The following is a 27,725-nucleotide window of genomic DNA, read 5'->3' on the forward strand; positions in this document are numbered from 1 at the left end:
TGTACCATTATGCCTATTTTGTGACAATAATGTCAAGAAAATAAATCATTCTTCTCTATAACGTTGGAACGAAAAGATCGTCTTTTATTTTAATTTATCGGCGAAACATTTGGTCCTATCGAGCCGAATTAAACTAATACATATCATCAAAGTTGATTGTGATAAATATACAGATAGTAAATCTTAAAGACTGTGATAAATAAAGTAAAATAATAATACTGTGACATAATCAAAACAAAATACTGTGATAAAAAATACAAATTGTGAGTGTACGTCGAGCGTCATCGAGCATACTGTCCAGTGAAGTACCCATACGTTGTCTTGTCCTGCGGAGCATCCAGTCAGTGTCCTGTCCAGCGGAGTTCCCAATCAGTGTCCTGTCCAGCGAAGTACCCAGTCAGCATCTCAGCCTGCAATTAATCAACACAATTAATTTATAAATTCATGTGAGTAATTATATCAAATTATACAAAGTGCAATAAACGTAACAAAGAAAATCAATATTTTTTGGAGAATTTAACCACCAAATGTGATATTGGATTGCCGTTGCTTCATAACTGTTGTCCGTTATAACTGTTGCTGCATTACCGTTGTCACCGTTATTACCGTTGTCACCGTTTTAACTGTTGCCATCATTATCACCGTTCATCATTACTGTGCAGAAACTGTGGAGAATTTGTCGAAATCATCGTGTGGAATTTTCATCATTTATCCTGCTTTTAAAGTGAGTGCAATAATTTTTATATTTATCATATCATATATTGAGTGTTATATATACATACATACATATATTACAATGAGTGAATCAGCCTCAATGAAATTATTTAAGAAAACTTGTGCTCAAGTCAAAAAGAGTTTCACGAGTTATAAAAATTTGGGTGCTGAAAGAAAATCCAAGAGTTATTTGCATGTTCGATTGAGTGTTTTAGATGATAACTATAAGAAAATTAGTAGTCTTTTCGATGACATTCAGAAATCAGATGAAAGCGAAGATGTAGCGGATAAGTGTGAAGAATTATATGATTTCATTGTCGAAATGTGTCTCTGTTATAAATCAGACATTCTAAACGATTTAGAAGAATTGGTGAAGTTAGATGGTGGTCAATCTGGTGAAGCCACTAGAAAGGTAGAAAGGAATGATGAATCTCATTTTAATAGTACTATGAAAACACCACATGTACATGAGATTAAGCTTCCTCGTATAACTCCTCCAACCTTTTATGGAGATTACAATACTTGGCGTCCTTTCCATGACCTTTTTGTGTCATTGATACACAACAATTCTTCTTTATCGAATATCGAGAAATTGACATATTTAAAATCATGTTTAAAGGGTAATGCTGCATCATTATTAGACTATTTAGAGGTTAATAATGATAATTATGATGAGGCTTGGGAAATTTTGACAACACGCTACGACCACAAAAGAATTTTAGTCAACTCACAGTTAAAATCATTTTTTGAGCAGCCAATAATTAAGGTTGAAACGTCAGATTCCATCAAGTGTCTGTTAGATAAATCGAAAGAAGTGCTTCATGCTTTGAAGAACTTAGGTGTGCCAGTAGAAAGTTGGGATGTTTTCGTGATTTTCACATTGCTACAAAAACTACCTATAAAAACACAACAGTTATGGGAAGAAAAGCTTGGATTAACAAAGGAGCTACCTTCTTTCCATGAATTTTCAGTTTTTTTGGAAACTCGTTTTCGTTCTTTAGAAGTTGTTTGCCAATCAGGGTTGAAGTCACTAGATTCCACTAGTAAGGAACCATCTAAATTCAAACCAAGAGTATTTCACTTGAATTCTACAAGGAAGGATACTCGTAGTTGTGCAGTATGTCATCGCGGTCAGCATACACTTCGCTCTTGTTACTCATTTTTAGATTTGGATGTACCTGAAAGAATGAAGATAGTTAAACAAATAGGAGTTTGTGAAAATTGTTTGGCTTACAACCATAAAACATTCAAATGTCCGAGTGAGAAACGATGTTATCACTGCAGACAGAAACATCACTCACTTTTACACGATTCTCATTCTACTCAGCAGTCATTTAACAATCAACCTTCATTTTCTCAAGATTCACAGTTCAACAATTCACAGCCGTCTAATTCGCACAATTCACAACCACATCGTAGAAATCCAATACCAGTTTCAAATCAAAATAGCTATCCAGTATCAACACAAATCAATCCAAACGCTCCAGCATTTCATCCAGGTAGTGATCAAGCTTCATCAACGAACACCACTCGCAGTTATCACCTCTCAAATCAAGCGAATTCTTTCGTTCTACTTGCCACAGCAGTAGTTCAGATTCAGTCATTGAACGGAGAGTTTGTGAATTTGAGAGCGCTGATAGATCCAGGTTCAGACGCAACATTCATCACCGAAGCAGCAGCACAACAACTTAATTTAAGAAAATGTCGTACCCTTGTCGAAGTCTCTGGATTTGGAAATAACAAAACAGGTTCTTGTCAAAGCTTTGTCAACATAAAATTAAAATCGATACATACCTCATTTGAGATAGGTGCTAGGGCGTTCGTTTTTAAAACTTTAACTGGTTTACTTCCCAATAAAGAGTTTCTTCCACATCAATGGACCCATATTCAGGGTTTGAGTTTAGCCGATCCCTCATTTCACAAACCTGCTAACGTTGACTTGCTATTAGGTAGTGATGTTTTTAGTGAAATAGTTCTGCCGGAGATAGTCAGGGGAACAGAAGCAGTTGCTCCAATTGCTCAAAACACTCAACTTGGATGGATCGTCTTTGGTAAGGTACCTGTCGAAACATTTCGGATACACTTGCAGTTTGTCGACATCGATTCACAACTTCGCAAATTTTGGGAAATTGAAGAAACACCGTTCGATGAACCTGAAGCTGCGGAAGACGCTGCTTGTGAGAAGCATTTTCAGATGAACACCTGCCGTTTACCAGATGGAAGATTTGAAGTTGCATTACCTTTCAAGGACGGTGATAGACCTGCACTTGGAAACAGTCAGCAAGGAGCCTTCAGAAGATTTCTTCAACTCGAACGAAGACTCAACAACAATCCAGAGTTACACAAACAATATGCAGCTTGCATTTCCGAGTACCTTCAACTAAATCACATGGAAGAAGTAGATGTCAGCCAAGGAATTCTTAATTCACCATTCTATTATGTCGTGCCTCATCATGCTGTATTTAAGGAGTCCAGTACCACAACGAAGTTGCGAGTAGTTTTTGATGCTACCTTCAAAACTTCTGACGGAACGTCCTTGAACGAACATCTTTTGGTTGGACCTAAGACACAATTAAACATTATGGACATCATTTTAAAATGGAGAACTTTTAAGATTACCTTGACAGCGGACATTGAAAAAATGTACCGGCAAATTCAAATGAGAGACCAAGACACGCTTTATCAGCTAATTTATTGGAGAAGTGACAACCAGAGTCCTTTGAAGCTGTATCGTTTAAAAACAGTAACTTTTGGAACCGCATCTGCTCCTTACTTGGCAACACGTACTTTGAATAAGCTCGCTGATGATGAAAGGCAAAATTATCCATTAGCAGCTGATATGATAAGACAAGACATGTACGTTGATGATTTAGTAAGCGGAGCAGACTCAATTTACGAAGCTCAACAGAAAGTGACCGAAGTCAACCAACTCTTATTATCAGCTGGCTTCCATCTTCGGAAATGGGCCAGTAATTTTGAAGAAGCTCTTGTGAACATCGCTCATCAAGACCGTGCAGTTGATTTCATGCTACCCTTTGAGTCAGCAGAACACATCAAGACTCTTGGAATCAAATGGCTTCCTTACAGTGACTCCTTTTCTTTTCAGTGGACCAAATCCGAATCAGTAGAAGTCACCAAACGAGAAGTTCTTTCAACTATTGCCAAACTTTTCGATCCCCTTGGATGGATTTCACCATGTGTGATTTTGGCAAAAATCATTATGCAAAAGTTATGGGTGAAGGGTTTGGCATGGGATGCAACTGTTCCGCCAGAACTGCAGCGAGAATGGTTATCTCTACAAACACAACTACCAGTACTTCAAGATATCAAAATTCAACGTTGGATACAAACTGAAAAGAATAATTTAAAAGTAGAATTACATGGATTCAGCGATGCTTCAATGAAGGCTTATGGAGCTGTAGTTTATTTACGGACCTTGGACAAAAATAATAAAATTCACACCAACCTTGTTATGTCGAAAACTAGAGTTGCACCACTCAATACTATATCGCTTCCTCGACTTGAATTATGTGGTGCTGTGATGTTAGCTCGACTTTTAAACTATGTTCAAAAGGTCTTAAAATTAAATGATGTCAAAACATTTGCGTGGACGGATTCTATGATAACCTTATGTTGGATTGCTGCACCGCCATCAAAATGGAAAACATTTGTTAGTAACAGAGTTGCCGAAATACAGAGATTAACAAATGTCAACATCTGGAATCATGTTCCTACAAAACAGAACCCAGCAGATTTTGCGTCCAGAGGAGTTTCACCATTGGAACTTAAAGACAACTGTCTTTGGTGGCGAGGACCAGACTACCTTCAATCCGATTGGAAGTTTTCGAGCCCAAGTTCAACATCATCGTTTGAAACCGAAGAAGAAATGCGTCCAGAAAAAATCCACCTGCATTGCGTCGTTGAAACTGAAAATGAAGTACAAAAATTAATTAACAAAATTTCAGATTTTAAACAACTCGTACGAACCATTGCTTACTGCCGAAGGATTGCATTCTTTTTTGTTAAAAAATTATCACAAGACCAGTTAAAAAGCCCAATTTCAACAACCGACATTAGAAATGCAACCTTTAATTGCATTAGAGTAGTACAGAGACAGCACTTTTCAGAAGTATTCAAGGATTTGACAAAGCATCCAACATCAGGTAAACATTTTGGATCATTAAATCCCTTTATTGACAGTCATGGAATACTACGAGTAGGAGGACGTTTACAAAATTCAAATTTACAATACGAACAGAAACATCCAATTATTTTAAAATCTAGCAATGTCTTCACAGAACTTTTGATTAAGGAGGCGCATGAAAATACTTTCCATGGTGGAATACAGCAAACGATCGCATATATAAGGACAAAATATTGGATTTTCAACCTGAAAACTAGTGTTAAAAAATATATTCACCACTGTACTATCTGTTTTCGTTTTGGAGCGAAACCGTTACAGCAATTAATGGGAAATCTTCCAGCTCCCCGAGTAAGAATCTCGCGACCATTTACCCACACCGGGGTAGACTATGCTGGACCGATAGATGTCAAATCTTGGAAAGGCCGTGGAGGAAAAACGTTCAAAGGATATTTCTCCATATTTGTATGTTTAGCAACCAAGGCAATACACCTTGAAGCTGTCACCGATATGACAACTCAAACTTTTTGGCAGCCTTTCGAAGATTTACAGCACGTCGAGGTATTTGCACAGAAATCTACAGTGACTGTGGAAAAAACTTCGTAGGAGCGAATTCCGAACTTCAAAAAATGCTGAAGGCCGCAAATTTCGACTGGAAGCAAGTCCAATTAGCAACAACGAACATCGGAACAAAGTGGAATTTTATTCCTCCCGCTTCCCCGCACTTTGGAGGTCTATGGGAAGCAGGAGTGAAATCCGTTAAATTTCACTTAAAGCGGATCGTTAGGAACGAGACCCTTACATTTGAGGAACTCAGCACACTTCTAACTCAAATAGAAGCATGTTTAAATTCGAGGCCTCTATGTCCTTTATCCGACAACTTTGAAGACTTCGCCATTTTAACACCAGCACACTTTCTAATTGGAACATCAAGTTTTCTTGTACCAGAAGCAGATATAAACGACGAAAAAATTACTCATCTAAATAGATGGAATAAAATGCAAGCAGCCGTCAACTCATTCTGGAAGCAGTGGAGCGGAGAGTACTTATCTCGAATGCAACGTCGACCAAAATGGTTACACCAACAGCCACAACCTCAAGTTGGAGATTTAGTATTGCTAAAAGATGAACGCCTGCCACCATCGCAATGGGCTCTTGCACGTATTACCTCACTAGTACAAGGAGCTGATAAGCTTACTCGTGTCGTAACTATAAAAACAAAATCAGGTGAATTCAAAAGACCAATAACTAAAATATGCCTTCTACCCTGTAACAAATCTTTCGACGAAAACTCAATTATTTAACCATGAGAAATTATATTACTGAATCAATAACAAAACAATCTCTCATTTAGAACCAAAACATGCACTCACTAAAACACTCAAAATCGAAATACACACTCAGTCAAAATCGAAATACACACTCAGTCAAAATCGAAATACACACTCAGTCAATCAATCGAATACAAACACTCAGTCAATCAATCGAATACAAACACTCAGTCAACCAATAAATATGAATCAGTCAATCAGAATATAACATTCATATTTCAGATTATCACAGTCATGCAATTCTAATGTTGTCACAGAAAATCAAAATATTCAACATTAGACATTCAATTGCACAATTCAGAAAATGTTACTCACAGAAAATCAGCATTAAACGTATTGAGATATTGCATTTTTAAACAATTTAAATCTATCACCCACAATTACACAGTATCATACTCATTTATCACAGCAGAAAACATAAGTATCACACGTACTAAAAAACACCTAAACATGTTAATTAAATTGTTATATTATCATTAATGTCATCAAGAACATTCTTCATTTAATAACAAATAAATAATCACATATAAATTCATCACATTTAAAATCACATTCAACTCTAATTCAAATATAAATCAACAAAACAATCATCTATAACTAAGTTTAAGCAATCATTAAAACATTAAATATTAAAACGATGTCAACCAAATCAACAAAAAAAACAACAATTTTTTTTTCTAAAAATATTCTAAAACACCCCACTGTTATCGTCGATTAACTTAATTAATACAAAAATTAATAATAATACAGTCCACTAATAATATCATAATAATAAAAATAATATTTTTTTGAAACCAATAAGGGACCTTTAGTCTGCAACGAATGGAATTTTACTCAATGGAGATACGAAATACACACGAACATGTACTTTCCTTATGGGCAACACACGCACTCGTATATTTCTTATGAGAAACACACAAACCTGTGCATTTCTTATGGGAAACACACAAACCTGTGTATTTCTTATGGAAGAGTAAAATGCAACTAATTACGCTATTATACTAAACTTACCTACAATATTAACACAAAATTTAAAAAAAAACTTACCCTTATTTAGCAGCACACACCACAGATAAATATTTAACAATTTATTTATTATTTATAACAAAATAACACAATTTAATATCACTGATAAACAAACTTGAACACAATTTACAAATTTACAAACAACAAACAACGAAGCGAAAATCAAGGTGCACGGACTAGAATGAGACAACTATAGTCACATTGGAAATTTAATATCTGACGTTCAGCCAGATCTGTTTGTTTGAACTTTTCTGTTTATGTCTCCGTACCTAATCTAGTGCTATATGTTTTATTTTTTTTGAATCGTATTAATCATTTAATTTTATCGTTTCATGATGTCTCAAGACGAAGATGGAGTTGAGAACTATGTTCACGCCGGGGAGGAATGTTGAGCTAAGAAACAGAACGCCACCCACCAACTAGTCTTCAATTTGATTGTTTTTATAAAGTTATATAATTGTAAATGTCAAATTCAAATTCTGCTTATCATGTTTCATTTTTATTGTTGTACCATTATGCCTATTTTGTGACAATAATGTCAAGAAAATAAATCATTCTTCTCTATAACGTTGGAACGAAAAGATCGTCTTTTATTTTAATTTATCGGCGAAACAGATTGAAAAATACTGTATAAAAAACGTACTTGAAATTTCTTAAACATAAATTTATAATAACTTCATCGGAAGTAATTATAAACTGTATGATTTGTCGATATTTAAAGTTCACTAGAATACAAACAAATTAAATTAAAAAAAGAATAATATTACTATAATTGTTTACTACAAAATTTGGTTTTATTGAATTGAAAATGTTGACCTTTCTCGACGTTTTGAGGTCCCTAGAATCTTAAAATAATGTTCTAAAGAGATATCGTATTCCAATAAATTTTGTTTTACAGATAAAAACATCAAAAGATGCAAAAAGTACTTTAAAAAATTATTACATTATAAAGGGTTTTTCAATAATGGTGGGCAAATGTTGTGTGTAGATGTGGTGGCGTTTGCTGTGTGGCACGTAGAGCCGCCGCGCCGCCAGCCGCACCGTCCTGCTGGAACCATATATCGTCTAGATCCATATCGTTCAATTTGGGCCATAAGAAATTAGCTATCATCGCTCGTTATTGACGGTGGCCGCCTCAATAACTAAAAAAGCACGGACCGATTACGCCTCCGGCCAAAAATTCACACAAAACAATAACTTTGGTGTCGTCCCATGTACGGCAATTTTGTTATTACCATTGCTATTCATTCAAAAATTCCTTTAACGTACGTGTGTTGCTGGTTTGATTTATAAATCTTTAAAGCTTAAATATACTCGATTTTCTTTTACATTCATTTTAATTAACCTTTAACGTCTTTAATTTGAAAGACGTTAGGGTCTTTTAGGGACATTGTTTAACTTTTAAAATTCATTGTTACTATAAAAGATCCATAATCAGCGGCGGCGGCGCGCGTCCCCTTAAACCTACAAATAACTCAATGGACCAAAGACCACATCACAATAATCTATCGAATGTATCAACAAGTATTGACACACCTGAGGTCGACTTACCGCATCACTCATCACTGATTGTGCGATTGAGTCCTATTATTTTCGACTTTAGGTGGTCCATAACAACTACGAAGACACAATATTTTTAAGACTTTGTACACAATGTTAAGAACCAAAATAGAAAGTTTAAACTGATTTCCAGCAAATTTTTTGTCAATCTAAGGTTCACCCGTTTTTTGCCTACTTTTGCTTTATAAGGTTGAGAATAGAGTTGAGGGGACATATGACAACATCAGTTCCTAAACTTTTGCAGTTAGCTTAATTTTAATTAAATTTAATCTTAATTAAATAAGATAATAGTTCTGATATTTTTCAAAACAGTTCATAGCTGTTGTGATCTATCAGTGAGCTGTTTGACTTGCGAGTGAAAATCACTTCGATAACTGATGAGAAAACGCAAAATAATTCCAAATTCCAAATTAAGTAATAATAGTATTTCTAATATGTATTCCACTGTCCAACGAGAGGGGTAGGTACTATTCAGAAAAATGAGTACAAAATTCAAGACTGCAAATCAATGGCAAAACCTTTATTACTGTGAATAAACTTTTCTCAAAGCCAAAAATAAAATCTTGCAATAATTTTTTTTTTAAATGTTGCTTTTGTCTTTAGTATCAGAAAAAAATAATTTTAAATCTCAAAATGAAGAAAAAATCATAAAGAATATTTATGGTCACGAAAACAGCCCATCAGGATAAACATTTTCAAAACTTGTAAAAAACTAACTATTTTCGGGGTTTTATCGATTTTCAGACATCGATTCGAAAACTTTGATTACTAACCAGACCGTAATCATAAACAAGTAGTTATCATTAATATCTGACTATTCTAAAAAAATTATGTTCTTAAAATTTGGTAGTTTTGTTTACAAAAATAAGATTATCCAATTTTGTTTATACTTAGAAACAAAAACATGAATTTAAATGTAGCAACAATACTCAAATTCTCAAGAATTGCTTGAAAGTCATTGTCATTTCTACGTTTTTGAAATGTAGAACAACAAACTTCACTTGTCTTGAACTTCGAAAAATCAATACAGACAAAAATGAATTTTAAAACTCGAATTTGTATTTTTAATTGATTTTAATTTTAAGTGAAAGCAAAATGTAGAACCCAGCTGGTATCATCCTTCTTAAGCATCAGTAGTTTGGAAAAGTGAGCTTGAAAAATATTCTTCAACATCGAAAATATTTAGTACAAGTTTTTTTTTCAAAGTTTTTGTTCTGTCAAACTAAAAAAAAGAGCAATAAAATTAACATAATAACTATAATTGTAACCTTACAAATATTACTCTTACGCCAGGGTGTTCTATTATATAAGGTAAAAAGTAACAAAAACAAAGCAAAACAAAATATCACTCATACGCTATAGTCAGCACTTGGGACATCTTGAGACAATTGCAATAACCGAGGTTTTGTTTATAGTATGAAACAGCTTATTTTCTTATAAATAATTGCAGTTTTGTTTGTATAATTAGCGAACACTAAAAGGGTTTTGTATACCCTTGATACGCCAAAGACACAGTGTGAGCATTAAGAAAAAAACAGAAGGGTTATATAGGAGATGCCGGTATACATTGATTTTGAATTTCTGAACATTGCAATGATAGGGAAAGATAGAGCTTGGCAACGTATTTCACATTCGCGTAGTACGGCTTAGAAATGAATCTCTGTACTTCATAGTACGGCCGAAGCTTGGCTCAAGGGTAAACTGATGGGTATTCCTAGAAGTGCGGATATTAAGGTTAAATTGGTAAAGGGGAGGAATGCATCTGGCTATTTCGCTACAGCAAAGAACGTTACAATAACGGTAAAATACGTAAGACAAGAAACTTTACGACGATGTTCGAGTGATGTAAACGAGTTGATGATGTTAATGTCACCAATCATTTTAAAAGTTCTACTTTGAATACTGTCGAAAAGGATTAAATAAGATACTGTAGCACCAGCCCAGAGATGAGAGTTATATTTAAGTTTCGGACGTACATATATAGGTTTTGTAGATTGTAGCCAGATCAGACGCAGAGAACAATTTCTTGCATCTTGTCAAAAAACTTAAACATCTTGCGGCATTTTTGGCGGCATCTAGTATATGATCGCTCCGCAAAAGGTGTTTGCTGATGCACATGGCGAGGATGTTAAGATTTTCAGTTTTGTTTGTGCAAGTGCCACTCATAGATAGATTGCAAAGAGGGTTTATCTTGCTTTAACGATTCAAGACAGCAATGCTGTGTAGATCGGAATTCAATAAGCTTATCGCGTTTTTCCGTGACGGTTAAACATCCGAAGAAGAGGATTGAGAGTCTGGAAACTAATATGAAAAGTTAAGAGAGCTATCATATCGTCAGCGAAACAAAGTATTGGATTATGAAAATGATTACAATTGTCGAAGGCAAAACGGAGCCTGCTGAGGCACAGCAGCATTTATTTTATGGATATCAGACTTTAATCCGTTCAAAACAACTTGTATTAAACAGTTCGAAAGAAAATTTCTAATCCAACGAATAAGAGATTCGTCAATACCAAAATCACGCATTTGCGGTAAGAGAACAAGATGCCAGATTTTATCAAATGCCTTTGAAATATCAAGTGCAATAATCTTACTTTCCTCAAAACGATGTAAAGATTTGTTCCACTGTTCGGTAAAATGAACTATGAGATCACCAGTTAATCTTTTGCTACGAAAGCCGTATTCCGTTTCTCAAGATATTTCTTAAACTGACAATTAATCAGCGTTTCCATGACCATAGAACTTAGTGCAATCAGTTGATAATTTTCGGGGGAAGAAGATTCGCCTTTTTTTGGATTGGCTGAACAAATGCAGTTTTCCAACAAGCTTACGCAGTGGCTTTGCTAGCGTGTAAGAACACCTCTTCAGAATAATAGCTGGGATACCATCCGGACCAGCAGATTTATGAATGTTGAGATTTTTAAGAACTCTCACCACAGTACGAGTTCAAAAATAGATGGTCCATTTTAATCATTAACACGTTCAAGAACTGGGGGAGCCATGACACTATCTGGTGAGGTGTAATTTTTACAATGTCATGGAAGAACTATTTTTGAACGTATTTTTATTAAATATGAAATTATAATGTTTGAAATTCATACTAAGTAATTTGTTTAAATAAGATATTTTTATTTTGTATTTCACCTTGCTTCAAATTAAGCTTTACCTACAAACAGTTTAACTTCCATTTCCTTTTATGCGACTTATCATTTAAAACATAATATTTTTCACAAATTGTCTTTACTGAAAAACCTTTTTTTAAATCTTATTTAATATCACTACTTTTTTCAATAAACAATTTTGTAATATTCCTACTGTACAAATTTTGAGTCGACACAAATGAAATCGCAGCCTATTTAAATAAACAATAATGTATTTTAAGTGTTCGAAGAGTGTTTTAACTTTGTATTAAGTTTAACATTAAATGTATTTTATATTCAATTTATTTATGCGAAATATTTCAATATTTTCTATTTAATTTTGGTACTCAAAAACGAAAAATAAACACTCTCAAACTTTATTAATAGGTACCTTATTTTCTTAAACGAACTTAACCTTTTAAATATGTACTTACCTCCTACATTAAAAGCTTCTTCTCTATTTAATAGCCTTAATTAACCCTAACAGTCTCATTTAACCATATTTGAGTCCCTGTTTTTATTTCTTCAAGTTATTTATTTATACATTAAATTATGCAGAAGTCTTTACTCATAAAAGAGGTTTTCATTAATTAACACCAAAAAGTTAGTCCTTTGTGTAAAGATTGTAAAGGGTTCTTCTCTGTCTTCGATATTTACACGTCTCAACTAAAAGAAAATTATACGTGTGAAGTATATTTTTTTTATTTTTAGATATAAATAAAATAAGTAAACATATATTTCTACATATAGGTATCGAAGTTGTTTCAACAAAAAAATATAGAACATTTTCTTAGGAAAGTTAAATTTACCTAAAACAACATTTGTTTTAAATAACAATCCTTTTTGTTTTTTTTATTGTGTGTGTTTATTTATTTGACAAATAACAATTTTTTGATCGGGGTCCATTTTTAAGGACAACCATTTAACAACCTTTCTCAAAAATTCATTCACAATTGGCGTTCTTTTGAAAACAAATACTGTTATAAGATATTTTTTGTATTAAAATTCAACAAGATGTTTTCTTTGGAACAAGAGAAAGGTTTGTATGAGACATCAAAATAAAAGAATTTGATGTCACTGATTTAAAACACCAATGTCACTTCAAGATGATAGCCCCATCAATTCTGTTTTAAATGTATATCAGATATATTTGTGTTTCCAAAGAAAACAAATTCTCTATTGTTTTGATTAATGTAAACAAATATAAAAATTTGGAAATTGGCTTATAATAGATTTTCCAAGAAATATAATTTTGAAAAACAACATTATTATAAAAAAGGGTTTCTCCTTAGAATCCTTGAGTCAATTTTAGGAAAAACTCACCCTCATCCATCTTTTTCCTAATGTACTGATTGAGAGGTCATTATACTTAGGGAAATTTAACATCAGCTTAAAATCTAGTTGCATGTGAAATGAAAAAGGTATAAGTAGACCTAATGGTTATTTAATTCCCTTTCTACCCTTAAAATAAGGGTTTTTCATGTAAACATTTTTCACTTATAAACATTTTATAATTGGCTTAATGCCAATGAGGGTAGGGAAATAAGAATTAAATCCAAAAATTGAAAGATGAGGTAAAAATGTACGTTTTTTAAGAGTTCAATTAGCCCAAGAAAATTTCAAAATAAGTTACTGTAAGTAAGTTTTTTACACATGCAATTCAGTTTCAGCTTTCAAAAGTTTATATTTGTGTTTCACATTTATGATTATTTAGAATATATTTGTGGTCAAAAGCGTTTTTGTTTGTAAAATGTCAAAGAACTGTCGAACTGATCGAAAGTACCAATTAAAACGAATTTTTATCATGCAAATATGAACTTCTTTATTTCTATAAAAAATGAAGAGTTTTTACAAAAAGGAAAAAATAGGAATTCGCGATCTTTCCCTGACCACGTTTTTTATCATTCTGACGTCTTATTTCTTATCTTTTTTTAGCTATCATTTCAATTTAAAAATCTTGTAGAAATTTATTCATAAAGTTTTAGATGTGACAAAAACTTGTTACAATACTAATAGCGTCATGAGAAAATACTAAATCGAGAAATTGATTTTTTCAGTTTTCAATACAGCTTATTTGCTGTAAGTCAGTAAGAAGGATTTTATCGAGAAAAGATAGTTCCAATTGTGAAAAAGAAAGAGACGTTTCAAGGTAGGATTTGTCTTCAGATGGAATCCAGTCAATGTGTGGTAAATTAAAATCACCTCAATTTAAAATATTGATGTCAGAGCAGGGCAAATTGGTAAGAAAGTCTAATGCTAAGGCGAGTTCGTTATAAACTTTTTGGAGGACTGTAAACGTTTAAAATCAAAATGATCCTAGCCTGTACCATTATCCTTACACAGACCAGTTCAATTAATTGTTCAAATAGAAAAGATACAGAAGAAATGTGTATTTGTTCCTGCTTTGAGAACACCCCTACCTAAATCTTTGCATTACCAACATGACGATCGTTTCTGTAAACTTCGAACTCTTGACTGAAAAGTTCAGTGTCAAAAAAGTTTCTGTCAAAACGAATACGTGTCGTTTGAAAATGATTAGAGGTTAAGAAAAATGTCAGCATGTTGAGTTTTTTGACTTGGTTTTTGAAGAAAGACCTCGTTTTTGACTTTATGTGAATTCTTTGACTTAAGTCTTTGCGGGCTATGTATTTTTTTGCAAATAGAATCAAAAAACGTGGGATTCGTTACTAATTTAAAAGAAAAAACAAAGTTATTTGGTTTACTAATGACACTTTACGAAAAACATAAGTCGGTGTGTCAAACAGGCGAAAGAATTCACCACAGGTAGCAATAAGGTATTGCCAGAACGGTAGCTCAGTTTAAGAAGGGTTTTGATTAGGTGATTATTTTATTAATCGATTTTTTATTTATAACAAAATGATATCGAAATACCTCGAGATGAATTTCGCCAAGTCTTGGTGATTAAAGAGAGAAAACTTTTTAATAAAAGTTTACCAAAGCAAAAGCTGAAAAATTAGTTTTTAAACACAATTATAAAATAAAAGAGTTGTTTTATTTTACAGATGGGAAGTTAAAATTATGGGTGGCGTACGAATGGTCGACAAAAAAAATGTCGACTGGCCAACTGAAAACTTTACAGACTCTTAAAAAAAAGTCTGTAAGTAAGCTTTAACAGTTATCTGAGATTTCACATGCATGCGGCGAATGTAAACATTAACAGTTAACCGACAGTGACTTGTTGATCGACAGTGACAAAGTGAATGATGTTCACATGCATGCGGCGATATTTTCAAAATCGACATTATATGAGTCGGCATTTTGTTCGGTCGGTATTTTTATCAATCGACTTTTCGACAATCGACATTATAATGGTCGACTTTTTTAAATCGACATTTTAAAAATCGGCAAATCGTACCCAACCCTAAAATTATATGTTATTGCCTAGAAAACCTTCGCCGAAGCCGAGATTAAAAACCAGGATCTCTTATGACAACAAAATTACAAGTTGAGACTTTGAGATTGGCAGAAGTTCAAATCTCTATAAAAAAGTATGAACAAAATAATGTACGAAAATTATTAATTATTAAACAAAATTGGTGAAACACAACCAGAAAAAATCCACTCGAACAAGATTTTCGACAAAAAAAAATCAAACGGTAAACACTTCCCATAGTACCGACAACAGACTTTTAATGCGAAGGTCAAAAGGACGAATTAGAGACAAAGGAAGGACACAAAAAAAAAAAACTATTTTCTTGGAAAAGAAGAAAACACTATCTATTGAGCTATCGAAGCTCAACCCAATTCTTCTCCACAGCAGAACAGAATCTTTAACTCAATAAAAAAACTTAAAAAACTATCGTACAAAAAAATTACGTTACGTAGGTCTTTACAAAAACACACAATTTTTCGATCGTCTTTTAGCTTTGGGCGCAATCCAAAAAAGTGCCATCATTATGGCAAGGTTGGCCCTTCCGGGTACATGCCTTCAGGCAATTCTCTCTGATCTGATCTTATGCGGTCTCTGCAAAGAGGTGATGCTATCAACCAGGAACTCAGTGAATGAGTTCAGCTCTTCACCTTCGAATACTTTCCAGCCAAGACTTTCTGGAAAATGGTGTAAAATTCCTCGCATTACCGAGTACCTTCACGCGATCGATTTCGGTTGAGGAAAACCTACTTCATGTTGTGTTGAAAAAAGTCGGTAGCCAAGCCTATAATTAAAACGAAAGTTATTAAAATACTCTTAGAGTGATTTTCTATCGTTAATACTTTACGATTGGCTCTCGGCCATACTAAGTTAAAGTTGGTGTGACTATCCTACACAAATTGTTAGGCATGGTAATTGTCTTCATGCCTTTTACGATATTGTTAAACCAATATGTGAACCAACCGTTGCATAGTTCATTGTTGTGGAACCTTTTCGCAAACTATGGTAAGACCTGTAAAATTTGCTTTCCAAAATACTAGAAGAATGGCTGATGATCCAGGTTTCTACTATAAACACTTCCAGAATTTTGGGCCCGCAATAAGAATTCGTTGAGGGTGGTTAGGAAAAAGGGAGGTGAAACTTGTAATGGTAAAATTTACCACAACAGTTTATTCCAATTTTTGAGAACACAAATTCGATGGTAATTTTAGTTAATCGAAAGAAACATTTGTTTACTATAAACAATAAAAATCCATTGAAGTTTTTGTTAGACATATTTAAATTTTTCAAGTTTCTTTTTTAATTCCGTATACTGAGGCGTATGAGTAATATTTTGTGTGTTTATTGTATTGAAAATCTTAAAATTATATTTTTGCACAAAAAATTATTTAGAATTAATTTACTTATATGCAATCAATTTTTTTTATTTACGTTGACGTATATTATGCGGTTCCATATTGATTGATTCTTTTGCCTTAAAACCTTTTAAAAAAACATAAGATAATTTAAAACAAAAACTGATTTCGGTGCATTTAAAACCTAGTAGATATTCTCTAATTGAAGAAATATGAAAATAAAAGTTCTGTTTCCAGTGTTAGCTTTGTAAAGATGGCCTGGGATGACCCCCATTGACATCCTTCCATTAGAACACTAAAGAATTTGCAAAAGATTCTTTTGCAAACTAAATTATTATTTAACTGACTTCAAAAATAACTTTACCAAACACTTATTTCCTGTTAAAATATTCAAATCGTTAAATCAATTAAGTTATATTTTTGTTAGGACTATAACTAATGTAAGAAACACTATAATTTTATTTAAAAAAAAAATCATTACAAAATATATGAACAACAATATTTTATGATGAAAGATGTCTGAAGTCAATATCTTCCCTTGTTCCTAAAAAAAATGCATTTGAGTAGAAAATTAGTTTGAGCTTTAAACAATGTCAATTCGATTTTTCATAAACTTTAATTTTCGTTGCATTATTTTTTTAGCAGGTTATATCGTTTTGTTTTTGTTCTTGAAGTATTTGAAATATAAGATGTTGGTTGTTTTTTTTTTAAATCATATCTAATCTTATAAAATATATTAAATCGATAATATTATTAACTCGTGAGATAAAAAAAGGTATCCGAAGAACACATCAATCGCTCTTAGAACCAAGCATTTTGTTCATACTTCAGAATTCTAGGACCAATTTTCAACGTGCGATTTGATCGAAGCTAATTAAAAGTATTGCATGAAATAGTTTCCTGTCCAAGTTCATCAAAAGCTTAAGAAAAGTCAGTGTATACAATGTCAACTTCAAATCCTTGTTCTAAAGCCTTTGAACATATGTTCGGAAATGTAAGAAGATTTGTATCGGTTCACCTTTTCCTCACGAATCCATGTTTTCTTCGCAAATCAAATTCTAACTAAATAATGCTGAACTCTCCCAAATGACAAGTTAAAAAAATTAATTATTGCAAGAAATTCTTACAATTGGCCTGTAGTTTGTTATTTCTGCCATGTCACTTTTTATACATACAACTTTATACTGCGAAATTTTACAGTTTTTAGTAAAAGTTTGGACTATGGCATTAATCTAAAGTATTTTCACTCTTTTTCAATAGTATGAATGGAATACCATTGGGACCATTTAAATTTAAACTAATATAAATAATATATAATAAATATTAATTTTTATAAATAAACAATAACAATAAATTTCAATGAAAAGATAGTAAGAAGTTTGAGCATCTTTGCAGCGTTGAATTCCAATTACACTAAATTTAAACTAAGTAGCAATCAGATTCGAGTTCAGGAACGAAAATCCCTAAAAAAATTATATTTTAGTTTACTATTCCTATGAGAGTTTAATACCAATTTGTAGATAGTGAACTTGGTCTACAATAAACTCCTATTTTCTTTGGATCTTTTTAAAATTTAAAATCAAAAGAAAATTTTAGTCAAAGACCGAACTTACACTAGACTATGAAACCACATTGATGGCTAATTTCAACCCAAAGGCATGGTATTCTGAAACTCAAAAATCAGTGTTTTTCCCCGATACAATAAAAAAAATGTTTTCGTTTACAAAATTTAGATTTTGATTTGAAGGAACTTAATATAAAAAGAGGCTGTTATGCTGCCCACACGATAACTTCGAATCTTTGTTTCTAAAACTTTAACAAAATGTTAATAACAATATTTTCTCTCATACTTGAGTCGAATACCGGTTCCTATCAGATTTGTTTTGTTTTTGTGTATACAAAAATTGTCCAATTAATTTTTCTTAGCAAATGTTCTTACGTAAAGAACAAAATATGGCATAGAATGAAATAATTTTGAAATCAATACCTTCACCTATTTTCGAAATATTTGATTCGAGCATCTGTTCTTACCAATTTTGAGTATTTTTTTTTGTTGATACTTATTTTGTATAAGAAACTGATTGTTCAAAAATTCTAAAAATTTTATAAATAATATTTGGTATAAGATAAAATTAGTTTGAAGGCAATATTTTTTATTTTTGGAAAGTTAGTCACAAATCGTGTGAAATAGCGTTTTATCTGACAAACATTTGTAAAAAAAACATTAATTGATTTCGTTTTTTTTTTTCAAGTTATACTTGTTTGGTATCACGTCACAATTAAAAATTTAAAACCTAGTCAGAGTCACTAGCGTTATTGGTTCGTAAGATAATAAATTTATAAATAACACTTGTCATATACAAACGCACCTTAATTAGGTTATTCATTAAAAATCAAACCAAGCGTCAAAAATTCTAGATATGTGTAGCAAAAACACTGCGAGGCCTGTACTGTTAAAATTTAGCAGAGAAGTAATGCTTTGGCTGTTTAACTGGGGTTCTAAATTGTGGGCTCTTCTTATACTTCATTCAACTTTATACCGCCACTTCATTCATACAAAAAAACGTATAAATCTAAATATTTTAATTTTTTTCTTAAATTAATAAATAATTTCCATAAAGATATTTTTGAAAACCACACTTTACCAGAAATCTATACAATGTTAATATTTGTCTTAAGTATCTCATCTTATAATTAAATTTTGTCCCTGAGGATAATATTTGAGTTTAAAATTAAAACATGTTCAAGTCATTCTACATTCCCAAATCTGTGTGGACACATATTTATTTTAAGGCTTCCATAAACAAATTTATTCAAAAATTAACGACACCAACAACACAAAATATTATACTTAATGAATTTACTTTATCATAATGAAAACAATTAAGGCGTTAATTGCTTTCAAAGAACGATTTTAGAGCTCAAGTCCAAATTATCATGATAAATCACACCATCAGCGCATGTATCTATTAAATAAAATGTTCCATTTTGAAAATTGAAACCGAACGCTAAAGGACCTTCCTCCTTCCTTTATCTCTCTTATATTATGTTCTCTTCAAATAGCTATTACTGATCTCAAAACTAAGTGTGTGTTTGTGTATTTTTGAACAAATTTAAAAGCATCCTTATTCTCATCCTTTTGCTCATAGTCTAAACTGAATGGCAAACCAAGAGTATTTGCTAACATTTAATTTTAAAATCCACAAAAATTGGTTCGCTGTAGTTGGAGAGCTGCAACTAAAGATAATAACTTTTGTGCATCTGAAAAGTTTTCACTATCCCCACCACACCGCCGCGCACAAGCCCCAGAACCAGAACAGAGCACAATTGCAATTTTTAATCGAATTGAAAATAAAAAAGGTTTCTTTTCAAGACTAAGAGTTTTTGTAGCATCATAGTGAGTCCCCAAAGGATTTGAGCTTGTGTCGTGGTTTGGTAAGAGTTTTTTAGTCCTTTTTGTAATGTTTCCACTTGAATTATATTTGATGAGAGGGGAATGTGTTTTTGGTGTTTTTCTTGCGCGAAATTTATTTTTCTTGTTTTTAGTTAGAGTATATAAATTTTATATCTCAAACCATTTATCAGAACATGGCTATATTTGTATCTGACAAACCAAAGGATGCTCCACTCCCACTGTGTTCAGATCGTCATCAGGCAAAGAGTTCCTTTCAAAATTGCGTAGAAGATTTGTTTGTTTTTTTGTTTGGTCTTGTTCTTTGCAGCTTCTACATCAACAGATTTTCACAGATACAGAGCCATTCTGAAAATACCGATTATAACACTTCTCTCCAAGGATATTTGTTCAGATTAAGGATAATCATGGAGAATAATGGCTGTCAGATATTCCTGAAACACTTTAGAAGCTTATTTAGAGTTAAGAATATGTCTGGGAATACGAGTTTCTGGTGTATGGTTGGGTTGGGTATACTCCGCGAGTCTCTAAGCTCCTCGACTAGCGCAACAATCAAAATATAAACTTTTAATGTTTTTTTTTGGGATATTTTATGTTGACAAACCATTAAAATTAAATTGGTAATCGAGACTTTTGACAGAATTACTGAATACCCAACCCATTCGATAACACCACTTTATGGTGTATATTTAAAAACATGTTTTTGAAGTATATCCCACGAGGATATTTAACAAGGTTTTGTTGTCGTTTTGGAACGAAGATTATTATTTATATTTTCGTCGGCGTAGTCGACTGTGTTTTTTATTTTAAGAAATTCCTAAGATTTTCTGGAAAATGGTTAATTTTTGTGTGATTAAGATGGGGAAGAAGATAGGTTTTTAGCTCGTTATCTATTTCAACCTCTTAGATGTATCTATGGTGTTTTATTAGTTTATGTGGTGGTTTATGGTTGGTTTATGGTTTTGCTTTTATACACCATGATTCTCGGAATAGCACAAAGGAGCAAATAGAATGTTTTGGGAATGTCTTTATTTGGAGTCTACGCATCGAGATTTGCTTTATGGTTTAACGGGTATTCGAGGTAGTTTGTTTTTATGTTATCTAAGGGTATTTGCACGTGTAGTTAATAGGACTTTAGAAATGTTTGTTCTAAATCAACGTTTAATTTCTCGTGTTAAAGATTGAGTTTCTTTATCTTTGTTATTCCCCAGAATAGATTGGATTTAAACTGAAACTCGAAGGGCTTAATGGGGTCGGCTAACGTAAAGAGGGGGAGTTTTAAGTTTTAAGAGATGGGTTTATCAGTTACGTGGGTGTCCAAGGGTCTTATAGGTTAAATTGTATACATATAAGGACTTAAATGACATTTCTATAGCTTATATAGTGGTTTTATGGAATTTTTGTCCGACTACGAAATTACAAAGATGTATAACATGTAGTAAAACAAAAAAAGTATCATATAAAATTGCTGCGTAGTTGATATGTTAAAAATTTGTTTTAAAACATTTTAAGTATAGTGTTAAATTAGTTAACCAAATCGATTAGGTCGGTCAAAGAAAAGAAAGAGTCTTCCAGGCCATTTATAAAATTAAGTGGGAGTGAATATTTAAAACTCATTATCAAGTTAAAGTTCGAATTTGATCTAAAATAAGATATTTTACACGGAACCTGTTGTAATCACTTTTGTAATCGTGTTCCTTGTCCTCCTTATCTTTTAAATTTAAAATTGTACCTCTCCGAAAAAAAATTCATAAATGATAAACTTAGACCGATTTCCATAATTTCGAAAGTCTGTGAAAGTATGGTGCAAACGTTCATTCAATCAGCGTTTTTACCAAATACAGTTGCATAATTGCTCTGATAAGACTCATTCAAGATTAAAAAACCGAACTTGATAATTAAATTGTCAGAGGATGGCTTCTTCTTGATGTTAGAATGCTTAACATAAAAAAGAGAAGTGATTAGATTCTTGTCCTCTAACTTAAAAAATAGTAAATAAGCAGTTTGTCTTGATAGTCAGCTTTCTTATTTTTTACTCATAGTACGAGGGGTTCCTCAAGGATATATATTGGCTCCGCTACTTTTTTTTGTTAGATATTAACGAAGCTATGTATGTTATTCATTCTTGAAAAAATGCTACGCCGCAAATTGTATTCAATTAAACCATAGTTGTCACTTAGGTGTTGTAAAATTTTCGGTTTCAAATATCAACTAGGGTTTTAAGCGCTTAATCAATCCAATCCATAAAAAAGTGTTGAATGAAACTAATTTACCAACCGTAATACTCTAAATAAATGGAACATATTGCTGAAAAGTAAAATGTTTACAAGTAACACATTAGTCTGTGCAAATTTAAGCAGTCGTCTCCAAGTTCGGTTGGATTGGTTCTTTCATTAAGTGGCAAATGTACAACCACAATATTTTCATTGGATTTTCATGATAAATTTTCCAATTGTGATTCGAGAAGATTACATATTTCCGTCATTAGAGCCAGTTTTTCAGAAAGTTTGGTTTTTGTCAGTATAAGGGTTTGCATTTCAGTTGACAATGCTCCGATGCCAGATTTTGTAGCAATGTCTTTGATTTTCTCGGTTAGGCAGTCATTAAAGATTTGTTTAAGATGAAGAATTGAAAGCTTACTAACATCAACGGTGTGTGTCATTGTGCTTGCAACGAATCTTTTATTGTTGGATTATACTTCCAGCGATGTTTCAGCTACCCTCTTTTTCGGTACATACAAAGAATTATTGTCTGCGTGAATACTTGTGTTGTCGTAACAATGATGATGTTTAAAAAAAAATATTCTTATCAACAATATGTTTAGGGTATTGAGCATAATATTTAGCGTAATTTAAAAGCTGTTTGGTTCTTCATTAAAATTACAATAATCTTTTGGTTTTCTAGCTAACATGACTTCTAATGAACAAGGAATTATGATTTGTTTGCTGATTTTTTTTTTCAACCTTATTTTGTTTTATTTCCTCACGTTGGTGAATTATTTATTTCTGCAAAAGAAGTAGTTGCCCAACTTTTAGTCCTTGAGCCATCTTGTTATTCATGAGAACATGGCGTTAGTATTTCTTAAAATTTGTATGCCTCTTACCATACTTTTTAACTTGTTCCTTCGGAATGGTGATTTTTGGTGGATCTCGAGAAAGCCTTCGACATAGTGTGGATTAACGGACTAATTGTCGATATTTTGAAAGAACTTGATAACTCCTTAGCGTTTGCTGATGATACTATATTGTATGCAATTAGCTCAAAAATAGAAAATACACAAGGGGAACTACAAAATAAATTCAATAGACTATAAACATTCTGCACAGAATGAAAACTTAAAATAAATTATTCTAAATGTGAAACCATACTGTTCCGTGCGTTTGGACAAGTTTTTATTCTTCAATGACCACATAAATACTCAATTAAAAAAAAGCCAGAGCTGCATTTATGTCTCTGTAAAGCCTATTCTATTCCAACCGTTTGAGATCTGATGTGATGATTCGTCTAATTCAGACGTACACGAGTCCAGTATGGTGGAATATCAGTCCATCATACATGGAAAAATATATTTGAAAGAAAATGTCTCAGAGCATGTTTACAGATGTACAGAAGCGCACACTCAGATTTTCGGCATTTTGTCTCTAACAAAATACTCCTAGATAAATCCGATGTCGCGAATTGATAACTTCATCTTAGACCTAGTGAGAAATCACTTTTCAAGATCAGTTAATGTTACGGATAATGGGCTGGTCTACGGATGGTTTTATCTCAATCCTCAGTATTTATGAAATACTTCGGAGAGTGGATACATACCTCCAGAAGGGTTTCTATATCTAGAACCTATCAAACTCGACAAACGTGAAGAGTGACTGACAAAAGAATATTATATGAACCTGAAAATTTGGCAGGCTTAAGGTGGGGTAAAGCGATAAAATTGTACTACTTTTACTTAACGGTTTTGAGTTATATAGAGCGTTGAAATCTTCACTAAAATTAAAGCCTTGTGCTAGTATAAAAAGGTGAGTTTGTACAAAAGTTATTTCATGATGTTCCCACTTAATAGAAAAGTATCTACAAGGATAAAACCCTCTTTTCTTGCGAGAAGCTAGGTTAATAAATATGAACAAATATGATATGACTTTAATAGCACGAGAGTAACATGAAAATTTTCTCAAAATATCATCGTTTGTGTTTTGATTTACTACAGAGCTATTAATTTGATTGATTCCAATGTTCCAATTGGGATCCTTTTGAATCCTCGTTATTTGCCAAGTTTCCTGTGGAATTCTTTAACCAACTTGGACCATCATTGGTCATTGTTTATTACATAGTGAGGAATTACACCCCGGGATGCTATGTCAGCTGGATTTTGCTTAAAAGGAACATGTTTCCAAATGCAACAGAGAAGGCTCTTAGTTTATACTAGAGACCCAGTTTTGGATAAATGTTTCCAGTCGAGGTGGATAGTCACGAATCAAATGAAGGACAATCATTCAGTCCGTTCAAAGGTAAACATGATAGTTTTTTAGGCGCAGACTGCTTTGTACAGCGTTTACTAACTTTGTTAGCAAAACAGCTCCACAAAGGTCCAGCCGAGGTATTGAAATGGCTTTCAAGGAATCCGCTTTTGTTTTTGAGCAAAGTAGGTTAGTAAACACATTACCAGATGAATATATGAATAAAATCCTAGGACCAAAAGACATAAATGACAACGACGTATTTATGCACCCAATGCAATGCATAAAAAAATATGTCTCATTGTCATTCTAGAGGGGGACCTGTTCCAACCTCCTGCAACCAGTGCTCGATATGTTTAAATCGGCTTTAGCCCAGCATAAGTCTGTTGTCTTTTCCTAAGCATGGGACATCTGCAAATCCAGCTCGAAGGACCAAAAAATGTTAGGGGATTCTTCTTAAGATAAATCCCACGGCTTAATTTGGTTTTTGCTGCAAAAAAGTGTAAATGTAGTTTACAAATAATGATGTGTCCCAATACCGAACACTTGTGTTTTGTATTCTTATAGTTTATTATTTTATTGTAGTTCGGTTTATTTTTTTACTAATTTCCAACACTGCACTAAGTGATGAGCACAATTTTGTATGTTGTCAATTATTTGGTCGTCAAATATAGCTTGTATTAAACTTTCCAATTCATATATCAGGCAACGTAAAAAAATAATGTAAAAAGTATTTTCTTAAGAAACAGCAATTTGTCCTTGGCCAAACTTTGGGAAATGAAAAAACAAACTTTACACTCGAATAATGCAGACTACCCTTAAAATCGACCTTTTTAGCCAAATAAATCAATTAAACTTAATTTAATTCAATTAAAACTTTTAATTGAGTATTAAGTAGAAACTCGTAAGATGTTGGCTATAATTATCCACAATAAATCTCAATTTAAGGTACTTAAATATTTATTGTAACCGCACATTTCATCAATCAAATGGTTCATTTTCATTGGATATAAATATCGAAAGGCTATAATTTAGCTAATTAGTATCCCTTTATATATGTACGCATTTGAAACAAAGACTATTTTGATGATTTCATATAAATTATTGTTATTATCCTTCTGCATACCATACACGTTTGGTGGGTACATTATGGTATATCCTTGTTCATTTGCAGTTGTATGAACTTAATCTTCTTTATCATTATAACAAGGAGCTCAGTTCTGTTTCTAGGGATTAACTATAATATCTATGTATCTTCGGGAATATTATTGAATTAATATGGTTGTATTTTCTTTGCATTTAATACTTTCTTAAAATTTTTAACAAAATGTTGATAAAAAAAAGAAAAGGATCAATGTTTTTTTAAATCATAAACATGAATAGGAAGTTCCTAAAATCAAGTTAAATTCAAATCGATTTTTCTGTGAACATATATTTTTGTATTGTTGAGCAATATGAACCCGCAGTTGTTAAGAATTAAAAAATAAATTGAATATTTCAATATTCTCCAAATCAAATAAATGGAATTTCAAAGAAAATCCTTTTAACAATGAAAAATCTGCTCGTATTGATTATTCTCAATTTTAAAAGCTAGAAATAAGAGGACATTCGACATAAAAATGCTCTAAACATCTAATACAAAGGTTTTGAATATTTTACTTCCTTTGATAATGGACCCTTTTCAAATTTAAGGAGACTTTTATGGATAAAATAAGATTTTTGTTTGTTAAATTGTCACACACGTGGAAATGAATTCTTTGTTTATTAAATCATGTTTTTTTTTGTTTTCCATTAAGAATTTATTTTGTACTTAAATTTTCCAAATCAACTCATGGCAATGAACATGAATTGACCTATTGGGAAATCCCATTTATTTTTATATTGAAAGTATTTTCGTCGAGGTATTCATAGATCTGTCAATTAATTTTTTGTATTTTTTTTTTTGGTAAGTTTGACCGAACCTCATGAATTTAAGGACATTTTTAAACCCCATAAATGTTTCTCAAATTGGTTTGTACATTTTATCGATCAACTTATTTCTCTTAAATGTTTTCTGCTTTTTTTTGTTAAAAATTGAACAGAACTAAAGGCGTAGATTTTAATGGATTACCTTACGATGTTTAGAAATTCTTCCGATAAAAAGATTTCAGTAAGCGTTGTTGTTTAAAAGTAATTCAATTATATATTTTAAGAGTATAGTGAAAGGATATTCAGTAATTTTGTTTGATTTTCGTACTAATAAAATGCATTTCTTTAGCTCGAACAATTTTTTGCAACATTTTTTTAAATTTTTATTTGAAAATCGTTTTTTATTTTATTGTTTTGTACCTATGCATACAATTTTCTAGATTTAGTTTAAAAATATTATTAGTATGCAGTCAGTTTTTTTAAGAGCTTAGAAAAAAACGTATGTATTAGTTCTCAACTCGTCAAATCATCACAAAAAAAATATTAAAATTTCATTAAAAATCAAAAATAAAAACAATGACATTTTTGATAATGTAATCAGTTGGTAATTTCTTAAGAAAAATGAAAAACTCTTCTGGAAAAATACAAAAATATTTTTTTTATTAAAATAATTTAAATAAAGAAACAAAATTTGAGAAAACTTAATAAAATCGATCGGTTCGTTTTTTAGAAAATTCGATTTCCGACCAAAAAATTTGTATGAGGATCACTGTTATTTTGAGTTCTAAAAAAGCTTTAAACTTTAATTTATAAATTTGACGTCAATCGACCCAATTGTTTGGGCTGTGGCGGTGTGGACAGCCGGTTGGAATCGGGGGATCCACTTTTTTCGACTTCACTAACATCTTTAAGTCGTGTTTGATTTAAACATGGAGTGCGAACTTTTGTACGAATGCCATACTTGCCATAAAGTCCCAATAAGTTGCAAGTCAAAATTGATTACAATTGTATACAATGTTGTTTTGAAAAATAAATGGAACAACAAATCCAATTCAAGACAAGAAGTGACTTTTTCAGAATGCCATTGGATTATTGTGGATCTCATATATTTTGTTATTGTCCCAGATTTCAAAATCCTGTTTTTTTTAAATGAGCCTCATCCCTGGAGTTAGTTTTTCAATAAAAACTAGATACATGTCCTTTCAGCTTCTGGGTTTGTCGAAACTTTTACTATTGCTAAGTCACTGCAAAAAATTATCAACTTATGGTTTGACTTTTAATAGAAATACA

The 27,725-nt window shown here is 32.1% G+C and overlaps 2 protein-coding genes and 1 long non-coding RNA gene across 13 annotated transcripts in view; 2 read left to right on the forward strand and 1 right to left on the reverse strand.

Moving 5' to 3' along the window:
- Positions 1 to 27,725, forward strand: part of LOC129941717 (trissin receptor) — a 343,356-nt gene that overhangs the window by 197,411 nt on the left and 118,220 nt on the right. The window lies entirely within an intron of this gene.
- Positions 269 to 2,083, reverse strand: LOC129941720 (uncharacterized). Of its 6 annotated transcripts, XR_008780919.1 has the most exons (6): positions 1,949 to 2,083; positions 1,665 to 1,892; positions 1,446 to 1,610; positions 783 to 881; positions 471 to 713; positions 269 to 410 (listed from the first exon to the last, which is right to left on the reverse strand). It is a non-coding gene; the product is annotated as an uncharacterized LOC129941720 (long non-coding RNA). The 6 variants fall into 6 exon arrangements; XR_008780920.1 differs by having other exon boundaries at positions 269 to 713; positions 787 to 881; XR_008780921.1 differs by having other exon boundaries at positions 269 to 716; positions 787 to 881.
- Positions 310 to 7,767, forward strand: LOC129941718 (uncharacterized). Of its 3 annotated transcripts, XR_008780916.1 has the most exons (3): positions 310 to 446; positions 514 to 724; positions 7,558 to 7,763. XR_008780916.1 is itself a non-coding variant. In XM_056050420.1 (2 exons), the coding sequence occupies exons 1-2, from the start codon at positions 5,485 to 5,487 to the stop codon at positions 7,602 to 7,604; spliced, it is 645 nt and encodes a 214-aa protein (XP_055906395.1). In that variant the 5' UTR covers positions 5,403 to 5,484; the 3' UTR covers positions 7,605 to 7,756. The 3 variants fall into 3 exon arrangements, 1 of the variants encoding a protein (XP_055906395.1); XR_008780915.1 differs by lacking the exon at positions 310 to 446 and having other exon boundaries at positions 584 to 724; positions 7,558 to 7,767; XM_056050420.1 differs by lacking the exons at positions 310 to 446; positions 514 to 724 and adding an exon at positions 5,403 to 6,082 and having other exon boundaries at positions 7,558 to 7,756.

This window comes from Eupeodes corollae, chromosome 1, assembly GCF_945859685.1.
Source record: "Eupeodes corollae chromosome 1, idEupCoro1.1, whole genome shotgun sequence".
NCBI classification, from domain to species: Eukaryota; Metazoa; Arthropoda; class Insecta; order Diptera; family Syrphidae; genus Eupeodes; species Eupeodes corollae.